The following is a 16,126-nucleotide window of genomic DNA, read 5'->3' on the forward strand; positions in this document are numbered from 1 at the left end:
CTGTAATCCGTGAATCTCTGTTGATTTGTATCTTCTAGTGCTGAAACTGAAAAAAAAACAGCACAGACACAAAATTGAATCCATATTGGGTCAAAAAGAGAAAATAATTATCTGATGTTCGTACTTCCGCCAAAGAAATGTCTATGCTTTTATTTGGGTCTGCTTTGTTTTTGTTGTTTTGAATCTTTTAATTTTCAAGCGGAAACGCGGTGTAATTAATTAGTGATGCTACGCAAACTTTTTTGGCATGTTCCCACTGTTTTTAAGGCGTTGGCGATGTGGGGGAGTGGTTTGTTTAATGAAAGCGAAAAACGTAAACAAATAAGGAAGGTCAGTGGTCTAAGCGAACGATACTAAAAGAAAGCAAAAGCAAATGTTTGAAGAACGAAAGATTTTCCGACTATTCAAAAGTGTAGTGACGTTATGCCAAAGATATTTGTATAGTTGAAGATTTGTTGGGGAAATATCGATTTTTTGAATTCAAAGAATATTTCAAAAGGTTTTTCTAGATTCCAAAACTTTGTCAGTAACGTATTTTAAGGATATACTAGTTTTTGAGGGTTTCTAGTTAGGCTTTTAGTTTAATTAAGGTAGGTATAGGTATAATACTTACCTTGGCTAGTACTACCAATACAACCGCTCTACGGAAACAGTTTTGCGATGCAACCCACCCAACATAAGATCGCAAAGCGCCTCAAGGAAATGACATTCAGATCGAAGCATTTCCATTGACGGCAAAGATACATGTTCGACCCACAGCCCCCTTTCTGAATAAAAAACAGCGAAAACACAGCCAATGCGCTAAGATAAACAATCGAAAACATCGCCCAGCTTCTATCGCAACTGCAACTAATAACGCTACAGTGAGGAAAAAATATCGTAGAAAATATATGATCCATAAAAAAAGATGTTACAAAATTGTAAAAATCAAATCAAAATCAGCATAGATCAGCAAAGATATATCATTCAACTAACTTTTTATAGCGCTTAAAAATTATTAAATTTTTTCTAATAATATATTTGTATGCCATGTTCCATGATACATGTATTTCTGTTACGCTAACTGGAATTTTGATTTTATAGTTATGCTGAGACTTATAGAATTCAGTACTCAGATTTATAGAAACTCAGCTCAAGGCTATTCCTTGATAAGCAAGGGTTCCCTTACCATAAGTTATTATTTTCCGAGTATTACTAAAATTCCAGGTACCAATTTTTTTTTACGTGTGCTTGCTACGTCACAACTGTCATTGGCTCTAGACTAGAACCTCGTTGAGCTGAGCTGATCCCAATGGGCGAAGCTTATGGCTATAAAAGCGACGGCTACTGTCGATGGCAAGTTTAATTTGCTCAGAGCAGAAATCGCGTGTGGACGTCTATCAGAAAACGCGATAAGTGAAAAGTAAATACGACCTTGCGTTGCTGTTCGTCCTGTTTTTGAAGAATTAAATAGAGGCTACTGAAATGGCTCTGGTGCCGGCTACAAATAATACGGATTGGGATTACTGGGATTATCGTCGTCGGCTGTGGAGGGATTGGGACTTAAACGACTGGGACCTGCCCTACTGGAAGCGGTCGTTGTCTCGTGTTGGATCCGCACCCGATCTGAGTCGGGTTATCGTCGGCAAGGATGGCTTCGAGGCCAATGTAGATGTGCACCTGTTCAAGCCATACGAGATCAGCGTGAAAACCTCGGGGGACACGGTCGTGGTGGAGGCCAAGCACGAGAAGCGACGGGATGGCGATACCTTCGTGGGTCGCCACATTGTCAAGCGGTTCGTCCTGCCCCGAGGATACTATCCCAACGATGTGCGATCGGAACTGTCCTCCGATGGCATACTCACCGTCAAGTGCCCGCCGTATTTGACCAACGAGCGGACCGTGTACGTCCGCCAAGTGGGTCCCTCGTATCTAAGCATCAAGAATTAACCCAAGTCTATAGCATCGTAATTCCGCGTTTTGTTCTTAGTTCTTTTTCTGTTGGAGCGAAAATTGAGAGACGAATGTTATGCACATAATTCTAAGACTAGAATTGGACTCTTTTTGTAATTAACAAGGCAACATTTGTTTAGTTAAATAAAATAAAAGTTTAATTTATTAATAATGAATGCAGACTGTCTTATTTGGAAGTGGTTTTTTTACTTCTCTCAAGCGCCAGCGGATGTGCTCAACTCAACTCAGCTCAAAGCTAAAACAATGCCCAGGCAAATGTCAACATAAATTAACTCAAGTAGGAAAAAAAACCTAACTACTGACCACACAAAGTATCCGCTCATATATAGTATTTCTCTTCCGAGATTATCTGTTCTTTATAGCACGTTTTTCCCAGAAACTTATGTGTGGACACCACGCCCTCGAGCCATTTCCGCAATTTGCCAACTAAGGTTAGACTGAAATGTAAATGGGCCAATAAACGAGAATCGCTTTGAGCATAAGCCTACACGGAAAAAATGTCATAGAAGTCGCCAGAAATTAGAACTGTAGATCAACTGACCATAACGAGTAAAGAGCATCGAGTGAGGGGGGCTTTACAAGGTTTGTCAAATTAAAAATGTAGTTTCTTAATGGATTCTTGATTGATTGTATGCTATGGGCTTCAAAACATAAATTTGTTTGTTCTTCCTCATCCTTTTGTACCAATTACCAAAGAAGAAACTTTAGAATGCCCTAATTTTGGCCAGTCTTGCATGAATTCTAAATTGCATAGCGATTTTACATCTTCTTGGCGAATTTTACATGTATTTTCCTAGAGTCTACAGACATCGCTCCAATCCGATGAGTCTCTCTTTAAATTCCATTTTAATGACAGTGATAGTCCCTTGTCGTAGTCTTCAAAATCGTGTGGAATATTTTCATCATCTTCTTTGCTAGATATAACTTTGCAACGTCTGTTCTTATACTTAGAATATAATTTTCCACTGGAAAATATGAAATATATGAAATTTTTTGTTAGCTAATATTACATATTTTGTTTTCGGAAAAAGTTAATTTGAATAAGATGATATTACCTGTTTCAGCACATTATTGGTGCTTTCATATACAAATTCAGTCGCTACTTCTTCCTTAACTGGAACTGCGTTTGGCACTTGAGACTGTAAGATTATTTTAAAGAGAAAAATTTAACTTAAAATATCTAAATTGTCAAAACAGAACAGATACGAGCGCGATTATTCTTAAATATATCATCACTTTTGTGGAACAAAATGTATTAAGTTTTGAAGTTCTTTCTAATTTCTAGGTCAACCAAGGGAAAAAGTTGTCATATTAATTTGTAATATTGTTAAGATATCTGAAATAAACAACATGGCATCCTTACTTGTTTTGTTTGTATTTTAATTAAGGAGTTATTGTTAACTAGAGTATTCCTTAATTCCTGAAGCAGGTCCTCCAATTTTTGCTCGTCTTCGTTGTCACTCATTACACTGTTAAGCCGCACAGTTTCACCATATAGGCGCCGCTTATTTCGATAACTTCGATAACGGTAACTTCAAGAGAGGAGTTTGGAGGAAGGTTCATCTATTTACTTTCAGATAGTGTCAACTGCCAAACGGTTGGATTATTGCACTCTGAGATATTGGCTCTTTAATACAATCAAATAAAAAATCTCATGAACGATTATTTTGAAAAGTATTATAGTATTACAAAAAAAAAATTATTTTTAAGAGCTTGTGTAATTGGTAAAATAAAAAAAATTGTGAAGAGATTTGTAACAAAGTATATAACTTTAAATATCAAATTTTTTATCCATAATAAGTATAAATATCACCATGTAAATAAATAAAAAAAAAAATTCTAAGAAACCAAAAATGTGGTGGTGGTCATAGCTCACCAACTGAATTTATGTTTAATTTTTCCAAGGGGTTTTTTTTATTATATATATTTTTTGTAAACAGTGTACCTGTTTTTTTGTGACGCTAAGCAAGCCAAGTATGACTTATAGCAGCTTAACGGGATCATAATTTTTTATAGCTGAGTTGTATACATTTTTTTATAGCCAGCAATTTTTGCGCTAAGCGTGGATTGAATTTTAAGCTCACTCCCGTCTTAGAAGTTGAAGTGTTCAGAAGCTTAATCTTCAGTTGTGTTTCTAAGCGCAGAAACAAATTTTCTTGCAGTTTCTGTAGTCGTAGAGGTAATTCATTAAAAGGTGTGTACTGCACAAACTTACAAAAGACAATAATAATTTAATAGAAAAAATCGAAACTACTAATATAAAGTTAAATTAAACCAAGGAAGAACGCTGTAGTCGAGTACCTCGATTTTCAGATACCCGTTACTCAGCTAAAGGGACCTAAGGTGGTGAGGGTTTTTAACAGAATTTAAAAACAATCCACAGACTTTGTGTGTCACGTGTGATTATGCGATAATACATCCGTTAGTACATACACGCACTGACGTCCCACATTTTTTTCTAAGAAGGGTATGATATTTTCATATTTTTGTTTTCTAGGGCACAATCTGTGTTGATAAGCGCAACACTTACTTTTTTAATAGCTTGTGTGATGTTAGAAATAAAAGTTAAAGAATTTAATTTCTTTCCAAAACGCAAAGACATTTTTTTTTTATTTTTAACAGTGAAGTAATTTTGTTTTACGTTTTAGGTAGCAGATTTTTTTTTGGCTTGAAAGGTAAAACGAAAAAAAAAACCTATTATATTTTTGGCAAGCTTCTGATGTTTTAACAGATGTTTGATTGATGACCATATGTCTCTCTTCCAAGAAATTTTTGAAATTTGCAATTGAAGGCCTTCAACTACAAGATACCCGTTCTTTGCTTTTAAATATAATTAAATTGTTTTTTTATTTGTTAAGTAACTAGGAAAATTTAATTTTAAGCCATTAATAACATGTTATTGAAACCGGACATTTGCACTAATCAAACTTTTATCAGATAAAAGTTTTAAATTATATTTACTTTCGGCACGATGCTGATTTTTCGAATATAACTTATTGACTTATTGGGTTTGACCAATTGTTTAAAAAATAAATACAAAAAAAGCACATGCTTAAAAAATGATTTCGACTGTCAACTTCAGAAACGAAAGTTCAGTTTTCATTATTTCTAAGTAAAATTTACGTTTTTCGTTTAATTTCGTTGGGATAAGGGAAATTACCTACGGTGCATTGTTTTTAAGGTAACAAATTTCCTAAAAATAAGAATTGCTTATCGTTGAGTTTAATGGAAAAGGTGAGTCAAGACGGCGACATTTTTTCAAACATTTTTATCAATTTTCATCGTCATTTTTTTGGCATGATTACTAGGTACACTAGGTAGTATCATATCTTATCAGATAATTAAAAAGTTTCCGGAGACCTCGACCTCGCAACAGCTTTCTTTGCACTCTATTGTACTGCTTACCTCAGCCAAAACAGTTGTGTCGTCTTGTAGGTAAAAAGTGAAATGAATCTGAAACTTCCTACAAATGAGGGAGAATGTTCTGGAGAGGTTTTGTAAAGATTCTGGAAAAACAAATTACGGAGTTAGTATTCAAAGCAATGTGAGTATGTTGCATGTTTAATGTGTAATACGTGTAATAGGACAAAAGCTAACTTAAAAAATGCCTTACTTGTAATTAAATTATTGCATTAACACTCCCACGAGAGATCGACTTAAATCGTTTTAATTACCCAATTTAGAGTGACCAAAGTCGCGCCCAATTGTCTGTCAATCCGCGAGTCAGTTATGTGTAACCTTAGAATGTTTTTAGTTGCTTTGTTAATTTGTCAATCAAATTGTGATCTATCGAATTGAAAATATCGGACAATGAGGGGATCGGGTCGTAACCTAGCGAATATGGGAAGCAAACAGCTTGGCTGAGATACTGGACTACATATATAGAATAACATGTTTGATCGGCTAGCCAAATACGTCGAAGAGTACACACCCACGCGATTTCTGTACTGAATTTAATTTTGTTTAATTAAAAACAGTTTACAATTTGGAGAGCAGTTGCAGCGGCGCATTTGATTTGGGATGATTGAGCGTTATATTTATGTAATGTCAGTTTATATTAATGTGGAATTTTTATTTGTATCAAAATATGGTAAAATAAAATGTGTGCATCAATGTAAATTGATCATCTTTCCATTCCATTCAACTTCGTTACTAAACATAAACTTCTTCAAAATATCTATTTATCTTGATGTACCGAAAGGACTTTGAATAGTATTCATACCTCGTTTTCCTCCAAGAAAGTGGTATATGAACATTCTAAGGTATTTGAATCCCACAGATTATATTGGCGCGTATGGGCGTGTATTGTGTATTTTTAGGTTTATGAGCAGAACAATATCATTCACGTCAGTCTTGTATTAGCTTTCGAACACCACGGTGTGCTGTTAAAAAAAATTTTAAACTCTTCTGCCAAGTAAAATTCTTAATTAAAGTGTTTTTCGGTTTTTTAAAAGTTGTAAATTCACTAAAAAACATTGCGCTCAAATTGCTAAATGCGTTAAAGTTAAAAATTTGTTTCCTTCAATTAATTGCTTTTAAACATAGGTAAAATACGTTCAGTATGTTCTAATTTTAAAGACGCGATAATCCCATAAATAGCCTATATCGCTCTCCGTTTTATTATAAATTTAACTTTTTAGTAAATGGTTCGATTTGAATAGTTTTTGGAATGTATTAAAAATCAGAACAAAATCTCATCTCAGACGGACATTGCTAGATCTACTCGGCTTGTGCTTCCAATCAAGAATACATTTACTTTATGGGGTCGGAAACGCTTCCTTCCACCGGATACATTTTTTTCGACGAATCTTGTATATCCTTTTAGTCTACGAGTAACGGGTATAATAATAAGTAAATTCAATAGAGTGCAAATCGCCTGTTTACGAGACTTTACTAGCACGCCACATACCGTGAAACCTAGGTGGCGTTTTAAACGAATAGAAATAAAAGATAGGTGGCGCTTTTGTGTTGTGCGCAATCTCGCACACTCTTTAGCTGAATAACGGGTAAGTGATGGTCAAGGTCGTCGAGAATAGCGTTCTCTCTTGATTTATATTATGGATGCATAAATAGAACAGATTACGATTAATAATAAGATAATACCTTTATACATACATACATATAACACATTTGCTTATGATATAGATAAGAAATATAGTAAGAAACGAAAATAAATATATTTGATCAATGTCTTCTCATTTAATAAATTTCATTAGAGAAATCCACTGAAGAGGTTGCAGAATGGCGACAGCGGAGCTGGTAATATTCACCCTAACATACGTTTCATTTTCAACAGGTAATTTTGCATAGAGACCGACTAAATTTAAAACTAGAATAAAATACCTAATTAAACAACATAAGAAAAACGACGAACACAATAAATTCCAGTAGACATAAATTCGGTTTATATGTGGGCGGCTTATTTAGTATATATCAAAAAATAAATAATTTAGACTTGCATTGCAATTCGCAAGTTCAAATAAGTTAAGTTATAAACAAAACCGAATTGTTGAACCAATATTTACTTTTTAAACACCTTTTTGCTTAATATTTCAAGTACTTAGCACAACAAATTTTAATTACATTCATCACGAAATAATAAAAAAATAGCTGCAGTCTTTTGGCCAGCTCAAGAATTAGTGCCTTCTAAATTATTTTCTTCCCCAACGTTTCTCTTCTTATCGATTTATTTATTAATTGTTGATATTATTAATTCATTTACAGCTTATTTAAATACCAATATCAATGTAATTTTGGGAAGCGATTTGGATACAACTTGTCATGACGTAGATCCTCCGAAAATAAGAAATGGTTATTTCTCCCTCAAAACCAAATGGAGCGGCCTAAATTACTATCAGGCGGCTATTTATCACTGCAGTTACAATTATGAACTAATGTTTGACGGAGACAGAGATATGCTCTGCTCAAAAGGATCTTGGATTGGTAATGTTCCTGAATGCATTTGGTCGGGCGATGTCGAAGATAAAGTATAAATTCTCTAAAAATGGATATGTTTAGCCAACAAGATATTTATAACCTACCTACCTTCCAGGACTGCCGTACTTATGATGGTTGTTCCCACAGATGTAACGAGCTCACTAAAAGGTGCGAATGCTATGAGGGTTACACCCTAAACACCACCGATTTCACGAGCTGTGTAGGTTGGTAAAAAGCTGTTTTTTACTTATATATGTACCAGCTTTCCCCTTCGCGACTTTGTCCGCGTCTAAGAAACTGTTTTTAACGGAGGTCGCAGAGAAGTAAACCCCTTTTTTCTCACCAAAAAATTATTTTAAAATGTCAAAATGGTAAAAAAAATAATATAAATTAATTTGCACTTCAAAATCGGAATCCAATGACTCAGTTATGGAATCTAGAAGTGCAGCTTTGGGGTCCCATTCTGAAAGCCCTTGGATTTACGGAAAAATCGAACATGAAAATGAGTTAAAAATTTGAACCCCCTTTAAAAACAATATCTTAATGCAGAATATTAGAGAATTGAACCACAAACTCATAGAGGTATCCCACGTTTAAATCGGTATCCAAAAACTCAAGTTATGGAGTTTAAAAGCGCAGTTTTGGGTAACCATTCTGAAAGCTCTTGGATTTACGGAAAAATCGAACATGAAAATGGTTAAAAATTTGACCCTCCTTTAAAAGCAATATTTTAATGCAGAATATTAGAGAATTCAACCACAAACTCATAGAGGTATCCCACGTTTGAATCGGTATCCAACAACTCAAGTTATGGAGTTTAAAAGTGGAGTTTTGGGTAACCATTCTGAAAGCCCTTGGATTTACGGAAAAATCGAACATGAAAATGGTTAAAAATTTGAACCTCTTTTAAAAACAATATTTTAATGCAGAATATTAGAGAATTCAACCACAAACTCATAGAGGTATCCCAAGTTTGAATCGGTATCCAACAACTCAAGTTATCGAGTTTAGAAGTGCAGTTTTGGGTTCCCATTCTAAAAGCTATTGGATTTACGGAAAAATCGAATATGAAAAACGGTTAAAAATTTGACTCTTGTTTAAAAGTAATATTTTAATGTTAAATGCTAGAGAATTCAACCACATGCTCGTAGAGGTATCCCACGACAAAATCGGACTACAATAACCCAAGTTATAAAATCTAGAAGTCCTGTTTTGGGTTCCCATTCTGAAAGCCATTTGAAGTACTCAAAAATCAAACTTGAAAATGGAAATAAAATTTGATCCTCGTTTAAAGTTAAAAATTTAATGAAGAATATTAGAGAATTCGACCACAAACTCATCGAGGAATTGGTGGGATTCCTCACTTAGTCAATAACCCAAGTTATGGAATCTAGAAGGGCAGTTTTAGGTTCCATTTTTGAAATATGGGAAAATTGGACATAAAAGTGGGTAAAACTTCGACCCTCGTTAGAAATTAAAATTGCAAAGTAGAATATTAGAGAATTCAACTACAAATTCCCACGTCTAAGTCGGGATAACTTGAGTTATTGGAAATCAGGCTATGGAATCTAGAAGTCAAGTTTTGGGTTCCCGTCCTGAAAGCCATTTGAAGTACGCAAAAGTCGAACATAAACTTAAAATCAAAAAATATAAATATTTTCAACTTAAAATGCTATCTTTTAAACTATCTTTTAGTTTAAAAATAGGATAATATAAAAACAAAGGAGCTTCGGGTCCTTCAAAAATGTTTATTTGGATCCTTTAATTTATTTTTAGAGCTGTTTAGGGTCGCTAGTAGGACATATCGGATCTTAGGGCCCCCTGTGAAATGTCAATTAAAATGTTTGCTGCCTCTGCTTGTTTGGCTTGGGCTGTGCGCTGATACCCTTAATTGTTGCTGTTTTTTTATATACCCTGAGCTATGAAGATCCCATAGTAATAATATCTTTTTGCAGATATCGACGAATGCAAGGAATCGAATGGCGGTTGCTCTCATAATTGCATGAACTTGCCTGGAGAACACTTATGCTTATGTAATGATGGTTATACAACAGATCCAGCAGATGGACGAACTTGTGTGGGTATGTAATACAATAATATGAATGTATGATAATGAAACTCTAATTTTTGTATAATAAATTGTTTACCCCTCTCAGACATTGATGAGTGCGCCGATCCTGATCTATCTCCGGACTGCCAAGCTGGCTGTGACAACCTGGACGGATCCTATAAATGTCGTCCGACAATGGTGGGCAGAGTTGAACCCAGCGATCCCATCGGTTTTCCCAGAGATGGAATATTGTGCAAGCCAGGCTTTAATCTCTCCTCGGATGGTAGCGAGTGTCAGGACATCAACGAGTGCGAATTGGTAGATCACGACCCGAATACCGGGCGAGTATCCCCCCGTTACTGTAAGCACAAGTGCGAGAATACAGTAGGTTCCTACATTTGCCACTGCCCTGAGGGATATCACCTACTCGAAGACCACCAGAGTTGTGCCCTGAATGGCAGAAACCGCCCGGCCATCATTATCCCGAAGGCCAAAGAATGTCCATCCGGATTTCAGCCGTCTGCTGATGGTACCAAGTGTCAGGACATCAACGAGTGCGAATTGGTAGATCACGACCCGAATACTGGGCGAGAATCCCCCCGTTACTGTAAGCACAAGTGCCAGAACACAGTAGGTTCCTACATTTGCCACTGCCCTGAGGGATATCACCTACTCGAAGATCATAAGAGTTGTGCCCTGAATGTCAGAAACCGCCCGGCCATCATTATCCCGAAGGCCAAAGAATGTCCATCCGGATTTGGGCCGTCTGCTGATGGTACCAAGTGTCAGGACATCAACGAGTGCGAATTGGTAGATCACGACCCGAATACTGGGCGAGTATCCCCCCGTTACTGTAAGCACAAGTGCGAGAACACAGTAGGTTCCTACATTTGCCACTGCCCTGAGGGATATCACCTACTCAAAGATCATAAGAGTTGTGCCCTGAATGTCAGAAACCGCCCGGCCATTATTATCCCGAAGGCCAAAGAATTGGATCCATGTCCTTCAGGCTTAGAAAGATCCGCGGATGGAATTAGATGTCAGGTCACTACCTATACTTCTTGGAATTTATGTAGTGGCATGCAGGATCCCCGTAACGGGAAGGCCTATTGTTATGGACCTGCAGATGGGTTCTTTCAAAGTCATTGCATTTTTATTTGCGATGAGGGATATGCCTTAACAGACTCTAAAACTCGTACTTGTGATTCTTCAGGAACTTGGAGTGATTCAGAGCCTAAATGCGTTCGTAAGTAATAAATTAATTAATTAAGTTTGGGTCGAGAAAATTTTGTAGGATTTTGTAAGCTCTGCTTAATAATTTATAAATTTTCACTAGCTATTAACCTGGTTCCAACCTGGCATTACAGCCACAAAATTTTACCAAAATGGAATGTCTACCATAATACAAGGCGAAACAATTGGAATGAGCGTGACTATTCAGTATCATCACATACAAGTTATTCAGCTAGAGGCAGGGTAAGTATTAAATAATTAAAAAATCTTATTATCAGTCTATCCCAAAATTAAAACAAATTTTAAATTGTATTATTTTAAAATAAGTAGCCTGTTTCCTGCAAAAAATGTAGATGAAATTATTTTTAAGAACCATTATCCACATAAATTCGATATTCTCTAAACTGCTGTAATGATTTTTGTATGCTTTTTTTTCTATAGCGGGATTCGATGCGGCAGATAAGTGCATCTTATGACCAGGTCGGGATACCGTTGAGTTGACGTTGTGCAATTTGTAAGTTTGACTTCCTTTGTGCTTGTCCAGCCAGAGATTCGAATGTAATAAGATCTAGCCTCTGAAGACCACGCCTTTTATAAGCTCGATTAAATAAATAATCCATGACTCATATATTTGTATCTGATTTTGTAGGTCATCCTGCCTGAGTACTGCATTTGGAAGACCGTCCATTTGTGCACCAAACTCAACTAAGCATTTATTTATTAGCCCGATCTTCACCATAACTATTAAGAATCGAAATATTAAAAGCAAATTAATGAATTCTAATTTTAAGGAAATCGAATAAATAAATAAATTGAACTAAAACAAATTAAAATGTTTGTTACGGTCTTTATAAAATGTTTCTTTAGAAACACGAAAATATTTCGCATCAAAAGACATTTTTGTCGAGAATCTAAGCAAGTTGTACTAAACGAAGTTTTTAAATTCAACAATTATACTCCCGTGTAGAAAAATGAGTGATGGTGGTTCTTTTTTTGACTTTTGTAAACTTTTATAAAATTACATCAGCTTAAATTTCGGGTTTATCAGCTAGTGTGTCACAAGCCGACTGAACTCTGAACATAAAAGGGTAAAAGAAAAACAATTGTGGCATTTTCAAAGAAAAATAAAGCGACAAATGGGTTCCACAGATTACTACATCTACTTCTGGGCTTTAACTATATAACAGATTTAGGAGCAACTTATGATAATTAATTCAACAGCAGTGTTAGAAAAAATCAGGTGAGTGAACTGATTGAAATAATTTACTCCAATCAAGCTGATGTGGATCGTAAGTTAAAAACAACAGAAGCAGCGCGTGCCAGGCCCACTTGGAGCTATTCACTACTGAAATAATTGCCCTGAAATGCCGTTGAACTCGTTTGGTTAGAACCTGTCGTTAGGAAAACAAAGTTCAGATTATACAGTTTTATTTTTTGCAAAAACAACGATTTCTAAAACTAGCTGAAATAATATCTTGTTAATATGGACCCCAGCAGAGCCACGACAAAACAGTGAAACCTACAAAAAGCAAAAATAATGTTTTCCAAATTACTTTATTTTGAACATATCAAAACAACTTTTCTTTTGAATGGTTTTTGATTCCGGGTGGTACTAAAAACTAGTTTAAATATTTTTTATATATCTAGTTCTTATACAAAATTTGAAATTTAAGAGTATGACAAACCTATAGAATATAGAACATAGAGTTAGATACTCATAATTTATAATTTAAAAAGAGGTTTCAATACATTTCGACAAAAATAAAGTGTCATTTTTGGGAATTGGGACTACAGAAGATCGACTGTATCTATGTTTCAATATTTCGATTTTACCGTCTAGCCGATCGGCGGCTTCTGTAATGAGATGGAATGGGATTTTAGCCCCATAGAGACGGGGCACTGATAACCCCGCAAAGTTAGTGCTGCGATTGGACCGCATGTGGATGCCGTTCCAAGATCATTCACTCGCCCGATCGCCCGCGATATTATTTTTATTATTTACTGGTTTCAGCTCGGATTGGTTTTTGTTTTCGTTTTGGCTCAGCTATGGTGCCTACCAGAAAGTCTATTTAAGCGCGCGATTAACTGAGAATTCAAATCAGTTTGAAATCGTGTGCTGAGCGGATCGTTCGTCCTCGGTTTGTTGTTTCAGTGAAGATACTCGAGAATCTTGTGAGAATGTACCAGCGCCAGGTCTCCTTTGATAAGGTTTGTTGGGTCAAAAAGTCCTCTGTGCACATCATACAGAAAGTGAACCGAAAAGTAGCTATTAAATTAAAAACAATAACAAGTTTATTATTTTGCCGTCTCATCATGAGCTTTTTCCAACCTTGAAAAAGAAAAACAATATATATACTATAAATATACACATTAATAAATTTCATTTAAATGACAAAGCGGATCCACAATCAATTCAGCTTGTCATGGAATTGGGTTAGTTCGTAATAGTTATAAACAAAGAAATACAGAGTGTTTTTCTGGATTGACTGGAATTTTTATTTTGGTATCAAAAGAAATTCATTGTCATCATGATTGTGCATAAGATCATCAAAATTAAAGTTTTATATTTCTTTATTTATGATAAACTAGAATTGAAGCCCGAACTAAAAAGTTGGCCGTATAATTTTGTTGGGGTAACGGGATGTTTTTTTTTTCTAGGCAATAAAGATACTAAAATTGGATTAATTTAAAATTGAAACCCTATGGAGATATTTTAAGGAAATATGTTGGAAATATATTAAAGATTTAAATATGTTTGACTGTCAATATCTTAAACTTTTTGTGCTCTTTTTAAAATATTGTTTTTTAATCTGAGACAGTTTGCCTTCATTGTACACCCTTGGTATTTTTCAAGATCTCGCAAAGCTAACCGCCCTACTGACCTTCTCAGAGACATAGCACACCAAGTTCTAGGTCGTATCCTTGGCAATATACACACACTGGTTGCCAATGCGGTCAGACCTAAACCTTCGATATGGTGGTTCCCACAGAATAAAGCAATCACAATGATGTTAATCTTAAGCAAGTACTACAATTACAGTTCGATGGCACATATAAGGCTTCGGTTAAATAATTAAGCGATTTTGGCCTTAGGTAATTCAAAGTCATAATAGTGAGGTGTTAATGGCAAACATCAGATTACCAGTGTTATATGGACTTGGGTTAAACCCAGGTCATTTAGTGTCAGTCTCTCAAGTTTCGGATGATGCTGGTTATACCCAAGGCATATAGTGATAGTCCGCTGATCCATTTATTTTATTTCGCACTTATTATAGCCAACGCGCGCTGAGGATTCGGCTTATATAGCCGAGGGTGTGGATATTCAGGAGGCCAGGAACACCTGTCTGCTGTTCTCGCCCAAGGACTCCTCGTTGTCCAGCGGAGCTTTGGCCAACATTTTGTCCATTTTCAAGCAGCATGATATCAACCTGGTGCACATTGAATCGCGATCTTCGCTTCGTGTTCCCGGCTACGAGTTTTTCGTGGAGGCCGATGGAAAGTCTGGAGCTTTGGGAAGAGCTATCGATGATGTGAAGGAGCAATGCAGCTATTTCAACATTATTTCGCGGGACTACAAGGATAATGCCACGGCTGTGCCCTGGTTCCCACGGCGTATACGCGACCTGGATCGTTTCGCCAATCAGATTCTGAGCTACGGCTCTGAACTGGATTCCGATCATCCTGGCTTTACCGATCCGGAGTACCGCAAACGTCGCAAGTACTTTGCCGACATTGCCTATAACTACAAGCATGGCGAGCCCTTGCCCCATGTGGACTATACCAAGGAGGAGATCGAGACCTGGGGCATTATCTTCAGGAACCTTACGAAACTATACAAAACCCACGCCTGTCGGGAGTACAATCACGTCTTCCCGCTGCTGGTGGACAACTGTGGCTTCCGGGAGGATAATATTCCCCAGCTGGAGGATGTCTCCAACTTTTTGAGGGGTGCGTATCTGGCATGCCCATTGAATTGATTTTATTTTAATTTCTTACATTTTATTTTCTTAGATTGTACTGGTTTCACTCTGCGTCCTGTGGCCGGACTACTAAGCTCTCGGGACTTCCTGGCTGGCCTGGCCTTCCGCGTCTTCCACTCCACCCAGTACATCAGGCATCCCAGCAAGCCCATGTACACCCCGGAACCGGATGTCTGCCACGAGCTGATGGGCCACGTGCCACTCTTTGCAGATCCTGCCTTTGCCCAGTTCAGCCAGGAGATAGGATTGGCCTCCTTGGGAGCACCCGATGATTATATTGAGAAACTGTCCACTGTGAGATGCCCTCTTGATCCAACTCATTAGGTATACACCTTCAATCGCTGATCTCCATTTCAGATCTTCTGGTTCACTGTTGAGTATGGGTTGTGTCGCCAGGAGGGTGAGTTGAAGGCCTACGGAGCTGGTCTACTTTCCTCATACGGAGAACTAGAGTATTGCCTCACGGATAAGCCCCAGCTGAAGGACTTTGAGCCGGAGGTCACTGGCATCACCAAGTATCCCATTACGCAGTTCCAACCCCTCTACTATGTGTCCGACAGTTTTGAGACTGCCAAGGAGAAGACCATGTAAGAAACGTATTATATAACTAGTTACAGATTAATCTAAGATTATAATTATATTTTTAGTAAATTTGCCAACTCGATTCCGCGTCCCTTTGGCGTGCGCTATAATGCCTATACCCAGAGTATTGAGGTTCTCGACTCCAAGCCCCAGATTTCGAACCTGATGGACAACATCAACACCGAGTTCCAGATTCTCCAGAATGCCATTACCAAGCTGCGCGTTTGATTCAAATCAATATACTTTATATATACTCCCACTCTTTATATATCATGATAAGAACGAATTGAATAATAAATTCCATCCAATTAAATCGTATTTTTTTGCTTTATTACCACTCTGTTGGGTTCGATGAAGTTTTTTTTTTCGATTTGATTAGGTTGTTCATTTC

At 36.7% G+C, this 16,126-nt stretch overlaps 3 protein-coding genes across 8 annotated transcripts in view; all 3 read left to right on the forward strand.

Annotated features, from left to right (window-relative positions):
- Positions 1–11,949, forward strand: part of LOC119555224 (fibrillin-2) — a 42,249-nt gene extending 30,300 nt beyond the window's left edge. Inside the window, exons 1-10 of one of the 6 annotated variants that reach the window (XM_037866497.1) lie at positions 6,111–6,498; positions 6,779–6,959; positions 7,170–7,249; positions 7,678–7,940; positions 8,006–8,114; positions 9,846–9,971; positions 10,047–11,186; positions 11,277–11,416; positions 11,615–11,687; positions 11,823–11,949. In XM_037866497.1, coding sequence (XP_037722425.1) covers positions 7,195–7,249; positions 7,678–7,940; positions 8,006–8,114; positions 9,846–9,971; positions 10,047–11,186; positions 11,277–11,416; positions 11,615–11,674 — 1,893 coding nt within the window. In that variant the 5' untranslated portion in view covers positions 6,111–6,498; positions 6,779–6,959; positions 7,170–7,194 and the 3' untranslated portion in view covers positions 11,675–11,687; positions 11,823–11,949. Of the gene's footprint in view, positions 1–4,131; positions 4,148–6,110; positions 6,499–6,562; positions 6,960–7,169; positions 7,250–7,677; positions 7,941–8,005; positions 8,115–9,845; positions 9,972–10,046; positions 11,187–11,276; positions 11,417–11,614; positions 11,688–11,822 lie in introns of those variants that run through there. The other 5 variants (XM_037866499.1, XM_037866503.1, XM_037866500.1 and 2 more) reach the window with 5 other exon arrangements.
- Positions 1,337–2,108, forward strand: LOC119555227 (heat shock protein 27). The gene has a single exon (XM_037866509.1). It carries the CDS (start codon positions 1,465–1,467, stop codon positions 1,927–1,929), a length of 465 nt encoding a protein of 154 aa, XP_037722437.1. The 5' UTR covers positions 1,337–1,464; the 3' UTR covers positions 1,930–2,108.
- Positions 11,950–13,232: 1,283 nt separating the features above from the next.
- LOC119555369 (protein henna) lies at positions 13,233–16,053 on the forward strand. Its single transcript, XM_037866711.1, has 5 exons — positions 13,233–13,381; positions 14,449–15,121; positions 15,185–15,447; positions 15,511–15,740; positions 15,801–16,053. Exons 1-5 carry the CDS (start codon positions 13,352–13,354, stop codon positions 15,961–15,963), a joined length of 1,359 nt encoding a protein of 452 aa, XP_037722639.1. The 5' UTR covers positions 13,233–13,351; the 3' UTR covers positions 15,964–16,053.
- Positions 16,054–16,126: the final 73 nt, after the last annotated feature.

This window comes from Drosophila subpulchrella, chromosome 3L (genome assembly GCF_014743375.2).
Source record: "Drosophila subpulchrella strain 33 F10 #4 breed RU33 chromosome 3L, RU_Dsub_v1.1 Primary Assembly, whole genome shotgun sequence".
Taxonomy (NCBI): Eukaryota; Metazoa; Arthropoda; class Insecta; order Diptera; family Drosophilidae; genus Drosophila; species Drosophila subpulchrella.

Coding starts and splice junctions, on each gene's coding strand:
- LOC119555227 (XM_037866509.1), top strand. CDS start 1,465: ATGGCTCTGGTGCCGGCTACAAATAATACGGATTGGGATTACTGGGAT.
- LOC119555369 (XM_037866711.1), top strand. CDS start 13,352: ATGTACCAGCGCCAGGTCTCCTTTGATAAG. Junction 13,382..14,448: donor GCCAGGTCTCCTTTGATAAG/GTTTGTTGGGTC, acceptor CACTTATTATAG/CCAACGCGCGCTGAGGATTC. Junction 15,448..15,510: donor ATATTGAGAAACTGTCCACT/GTGAGATGCCCT, acceptor TCTCCATTTCAG/ATCTTCTGGTTCACTGTTGA.